Source organism: Echinops telfairi, unplaced genomic scaffold (genome assembly GCF_000313985.2).
Source record: "Echinops telfairi isolate 266 unplaced genomic scaffold, ASM31398v2 ScPeMD7_5;HRSCAF=22, whole genome shotgun sequence".
NCBI classification, from domain to species: Eukaryota; Metazoa; Chordata; class Mammalia; order Afrosoricida; family Tenrecidae; genus Echinops; species Echinops telfairi.
In genome coordinates, this window is record NW_022103901.1 from 24225104 (window position 1) to 24231352 (window position 6249).

The 6249-nt window shown below is 38.0% G+C and overlaps 1 protein-coding gene across 1 annotated transcript in view; it reads left to right on the plus strand.

Annotated features, from left to right (window-relative positions):
* Positions 1-5598, plus strand: part of THUMPD1 (THUMP domain containing 1) — a 12263-nt gene extending 6665 nt beyond the window's left edge. The window contains exons 3-4 of the mRNA XM_004705738.2: positions 516-764; positions 1684-5598. Of these exons, the coding sequence (XP_004705795.1) occupies positions 516-764; positions 1684-2099 (665 nt within the window). The 3' untranslated portion in view covers positions 2100-5598. The remainder of the gene's footprint in view (positions 1-515; positions 765-1683) is intronic.
* The last annotated feature ends 651 nt before the right edge of the window (positions 5599-6249 follow it).

Consider the following 6249-nt stretch of genomic DNA (forward strand, 5'->3'; position numbering starts at 1 on the left):
CCCTGACTGCAGAGTCATTTTTACACCATGGCACAAAGAGTACCCTCTTTGTGTGTGTGTGTGTGTGTGTGTGTGTGTGTGTGTGTGTGTGTGTGTGTGTAAGCTAATGAGACTAAGACAAGTGTGTTATGAGAGAACTTGTCTGCAGCCATCCACATGATTTAAAACATGTTTAAACAGGTTTTGCTTGGAATCACCCTTGATATGTGTGAATTGGAACCCTAATAGTAGTAGTAGTAGTTTCTGTTTGTGTTTTAACTTTGGTCCAATAGGCATAGAAGAAAAGGTTTCAAAACATTTGTGGGAAAACTTCATTATCTTTTCATTCCATTTTTTTTTTCTTGTAACTTTTTGAAGTTCCCCCTCATAGTTGGAGGAAAATGACTGGGGTGACTCATTTAAATGTCCTTGTGAAAATTCCTTCTGTCATCAAATAATCTTGAGTTCAAATAATCTATAAAATGTCTGAGAGCTTATATTCTTATTTGCTCTGCTGATCGTTTTTGTTTTATTAGAACCTGAGAAGTTGGTACATCATATTCTCCAGGATATGTACAATACCAAGAAGAAGAAAACTCGGGTTATTCTACGAATGCTACCCATCTCTGGCACATGCAAGGCTTTCTTAGAAGATATGAAAAAATATGCAGAAACATTTTTGGAACCCTGGTTTAAAGCACCAAATAAAGGAACATTTCAGATTGTATACAAATCTCGAAATAACAGTCACATGAATAGAGACGATGTTATCAAGGAATTAGCAGGTACATTTCTCTTAATGACTCCATGCAGGTCTCATATTCTTGTTTTTAAGATTTTTAGAAAAATGAATTAGGGCTGTGGTCAAAGCCTGTAGCAAGTATATTAAAATGTCTTTAAAATAATTGGAAGCTGCTGGGAAAATGAAGTTTCACTTCTTTAGCACTGGAAGTACACGCACCAGCTGCATATGCAGCATTTCTTCTCTAACACTAACTGTCCAGAGCTCACGTCATAATTAGGGCGCCCAACCTCCATTATGGCTAAATGGATACCCCTGAAGAGATGCATGGGGTCGTGAGATCTAGGAGGGTTCCTCAAGGGTAGCTTCTGCATCCTCAAAAGGGACAGATTACCAACCCAACTCATCTGTCTTTCACCTGTCAGGAAACCTATGGAGCTTCCTTATCCAGAACCCTGATTTGGGGCTTCATTATTTAGGCATGATTAGCTTCCTCCTTGGATGATGATGGTGGTACCACCAGATGGGGCTTTCTGACCTGACCCCTTTCCCGAGGGTCATTAGCATAACCTGACTGGAAGCCTCATCAAAGATAATCCAGCCAGCAGGGAAATGTCCTAGGTTTTGGAGGTTTGTCAGATACCGGAGACCAGATTCTTTGGATAAAGTTAACCCAAACATAACTGATTCTGATACAGGGATTTGAGATTTTTCTGATGCGTAGATAAAGTCTTTTTCAAATCAAGATGGAATGATTTTGTGTTTTGTTTTTTTAAAAGAAAATTATTATGCTGGCAAGTGTTTCAGGATTTTATTTTCACTTAACTTTGAGAAGTTGAGTGAATTTGAAATCCATGGAGAAGAATTTTACAAGTCATGAATAGAAAGGGGTAAAAAATTGTCTTTGTAGTCACCAAGCTTAATAATGCCCTAATGTGTTTTCTTAACTCTCTTTGTTACAGGAATCGTAGGCAGCCTCAACTCAGAAAACAAGGTGGATCTCACCAATCCACAGTACACAGTGGTGGTAGAAATCATCAAAGCTGTTTGTTGCTTGAGTGTTGTGAAAGATTACATGCTGTTCAGAAAGTATAATCTTCAGGAGGTAGTGAAGAGTGCCAAGGACCAGGCACAGATTAACCAAAAGCAAGCAGAGCATGCAGGAAATGGGAAAGAAGCAAAATTGGAATCTTGTGACAAATCACATCAAAGTGGCTTAGCAGAAAGAAATAACCAGCAGGAGGTGCTAGAGAGTAGCGAGCAGGTGGAGCAGACAAAACCAGGGTCTGAGACAAAAGCGAATGAGGGAGGAACTAAGCCTGAGCTTGCAAGTCAAGTTCCTGAGGAATCCAAGTCAGATGAAAATGACCTCACATAAGGGGAAATCCTCCAGTGTTGAAGTGGGTTTCGGTGAAATGTTGCTGGGGTCTCATGGGAAATTAAGAATTTCCGTGAACACAAAACACAAACTATTGAACTGCCTGTGCTACATCATATGAATACTGGTACTCACTAGTGAACAGTGACCGAGCAGCCCTATTTCAGTTTTGTTAGAGGTCTCAGTGCTGTGTGGCAGCTTCTAATAGGCCCACTTGCGTTTTGTTGAGCTGTGGGAAGCTGTTGATAATTAGTGGATATTGTGATGCAATGAGGGGAGGATGGTAGGAGAATGACCTTGGCCTTTTCCTCCTGGTAACCTTCCCTGACCTCCCCTCATTTACTGCCAACTGATTTGTGGGAGCAAACAAGCTTTATAATAGAAGGTCCGAGGGAACTTAATCCTAACAAAGTAATTTTTATATGCCACAACTCAGCTATTTTCCATCACTTTGTTGTGCATATTGCAAAAGTGTTCATTGTGTAGGTTTGTTTTAGAAGTCAGTTGTTTTATAATGACTTTCGTGATTGTTTACTTATACCCATTTTTATATTTTACTAATGCTTTTCACAAATTGATCTGATGGTCCAATGCTATAATTTAAGAAGCCTAGGTGTAAGATGACCATGCTAGATACAGGCATTTCTGATAAAGTTTATGATGAAGAAATAAATTGAGTTACTTCAGTTTACTAATGCAACAGGTGTCTACGAGAGCTACTTATCGAAGGTTTTATGTAGACTTGTAAAGCAAACTGTCTTCCATTGTGCAGTTGTGTGAGGCATAGTTTATAGATCTAGCAGTTGGTCCAGTAATTTGACAAAGAAAGATGTTGATTATTATACTTGTTGAACTATTAAAATATTAAAACTTTTGTTAGAAAAATGTCACAGTTAAAAAGTTAAGGAAGCAAGCGTTTTTTTTTTTTTTTTAAGTAGTAGAACTTATGCTGAGAAAGACAAATTCACACAGTGGTGGGAGTTAAAATGACAGTGTTAAAATGCTAGGGCAAGATGCAGTATGAGAGACCCTACTCACCTGGAAAGACCTCGATGGGTACTCATGGACCAGGGGAGTCACTTAAAACAGAAATTGCTATAATATTGATAGACACAACTCTACATTTGATATGATTGAAAAGAAAAATTTTTTTTGAAAAACATAGGCAAGCCCACCACTAAGATTCCTTTAAACACCAAAGCCCTTCAATTCCACGGGTGAGTCTTACATAAATACTATTGTGCTCACTATCCTGAGAGCACTGTTCACCTTGGCCACCTTTCATGAGGTCAACAGGCATCTGCATAGGATTAGGCTTTCTGTGGGAAAGACTTGGTGATTTTAAAGCCAGAACGATAGAAATTACATAATTGGAACAACAGAGAAGGTAGGCAGAAGAAGAAAACAGAAATTCAGAGAATTGTGGAAATACACAAAAGATCTAACATCATTGGTGTCCGCAAAGAAGAGAAACGGTGTGGTTTGGGCATGGACTCAAATAATGGCTGAAAAGTTTCCAAATTTGGCAAACAACACAAAACCAATCCCAAACAGGATAATCTAAAAGGAATCTACATGAAGACATATAATCAAACCATCAGAATCTGAGGAAAAAGTAAAATCTTGAAGCCAAGAGAGAAACAGCACCTTATAAGCGGAAAAATAATTCAAAGGAGAGATTTCTCATCAGAAACCTTGGAAGCCAGGTTTCTGGCTTATTTCAAGTGCTGAAGGAAAAGACTGTCAATCCAGAGTTACAAACCCAGTGAAAATCTTTCAGAACTGTAAAGACAATCTCAGGAAAGGGAATATTAAAGAAAGATTTGTTACCAGCCAGCTACCCTAAAGGGATGATTAAAGTAAGTTCTTAAAGCAGAAAAGAAATGTTAGAAGGAACCTTGGAACACCATGAAAGAAAAATTACAAAAAGAACAACAATGGGTAAATGTATATATTCAGTGCTATATATTTGTGTCTGGATATATAAATTTTAAACCAAAACAGGCCAGATTTTGCTGGGTGCTTTGAAGATGAAGAATGGCCCCAGGAAATCCCTAGTGAGCAACCATGCTTCATCACATGAAGAAATGAACATACTTGTGTTCCCAAAGTCCTGGAAAAAACGCTATTAAAAACACATTTCTTAAAATGACGAGATTCTTAGCTTTAAAGGGAAAATGACTCCCTGGCATAAGTGTGTTACCAACAGAGCCCTTGAACTGTTTCCCTAGCCATTTGAGCTGGAGAAGGGTGAGGGTAGCTACTTGGAAGAACTAAAATCCAACTGCGTGTTTTCCCAACACCAGAGTTGGCTGTGGAACATGTTCTTTAAATTTGCTTAGCCTGCGAATTTGTCTGTGAGAATGGGAACACTTCTGTGATCCTAGGCTGACAAATTGCAGGTTTCTGTGAGAGGAGTATCTTTATGTCTACAACCTAGGGGTCGTACCAATATAAATACTTTTGAAAACTATTGCAAGTTCTGCAAGATAAAAGAATGAAAAAGTCTAGAAAAGACACCAAAAGAGTACACAACAACGCTGTCTGGATTGAGAATATGAATGCGCTGTAAAATTAGATCGATGGGTTTAAAAACTTTGTTACTATCCAGTGGGTTCCCATTCAGAGTGACCCAGTTACATGACATCATTCGTAGCACCGTGCATGTCATAGGTCTGAGCCCACCTCCTTGAGGGTCTTCCTCGTTTTCACTCACCTGCCACCAAGTGTGATGTTCGTCTCTAGGGATTCCGCCCTCCTGATGACAATCCTGAAGTTGGGCCGCTAACTATCAGGTTCCCAGTTTGAGCCTATCAGCCACTGCAGGAGAAAAGCTGGGCTGTCTGCTCATAAAAATTCACTGCCGTGTAGTGGCAGTCAACTTCAGTGAACAGGGCAGGGATTTGGTGCCTCCTTCAGCAGATCAGCTCAAGACAAAGATCCTTTTATTTTGATAGTGCAAGACAAAAGGATTCTGGGAATATGTCTACGGAATATACTTGTACTGAGTCCTTTTTATTTGTGACAGCTGCTACCCTAAAGAAGGATCTTCATTTCAAAGGTTTTCAGTCTCCTTTGTATTTGTATTGGGTAAAACCTGTATCTGACAAGCTCTAAAATAACTGTTGTGTTGGGATTTAAACTCACTGAAAGTTTTGTTTTCAGCCTTGTAAACTTGTATTTTCACTGACAGTTGAGCATGTTCTTTTACAAGACTCCAGGGTAGGCATTGAGTGCTTAAATTTTTGTTCTCTTCAAATTTTTTACCTAAAAAAATGAAGTCAGTTGAAAATTCCAATGTTGTGGTTTCTAGTAAACTTGCTTTGCTCGGTAGAGGAAAGAATGCTAAACTGGGTATGCTTTATTTAGACCATGTTTCTAAGCCTGAACATGGCTTTCAAGCGTTATTTTTTCCTGTATTTTGCCTTTGGTGTGGTCACATTCAATTTGTTTATCATAGTTCCTGATTTTAGAAAAATTAAAATCAATATTTCTTGAATAATTGGTTTAATGTGCTTTTCCTTTCTGTCTCTTGGAAATTCTCTTCATAGTAAACATTTTAAAATGTATAGTCAAATAACATAAACAAAACTTTTAATTATCCAATAATTCTAAGTAATACAAGTTTTGGATATTATTTAATACAGATGCTTCAAAATAAAGCAGCAGTAAAACGTTTGCAATTTTATTTGTATTGGGTAAAACCTGTAGCTGACTAGCTCTAGTGAGTTGTAGTCCTGATTGTAGAATTGATATTTCAATACCTAAAAGTATGGGTAGTCCATGTGTTAAGTGGAAGAAGCTGTCTCTGGTAATTCTCAGAATAGTTTGTCTATTTTTGGTTAATCAGGCACAAATGAAAACAGACTGTCCCCTAATCTTTTCTAATCATTTGGTCCTTTTTTTTTTAATACTACAAATCAACATAACCCTTGCCTTTATCAGACTGGTTTTTAACAGTTTTCCTCCCGAATAGCTTTAGAATTTTCCTGTGTTCTGGCTAAATATGAAACAAAAACTCAGTTGAATATTTCAATCAGGAAAAAACAGGAGTAAGTCCTTGCACAACTCTCTTTAATAGACTTAAACATTTAACTGCATGATACATGAATTGTATGACAAACCTTTTTTTTTCCTTTAAGCCCCCCCC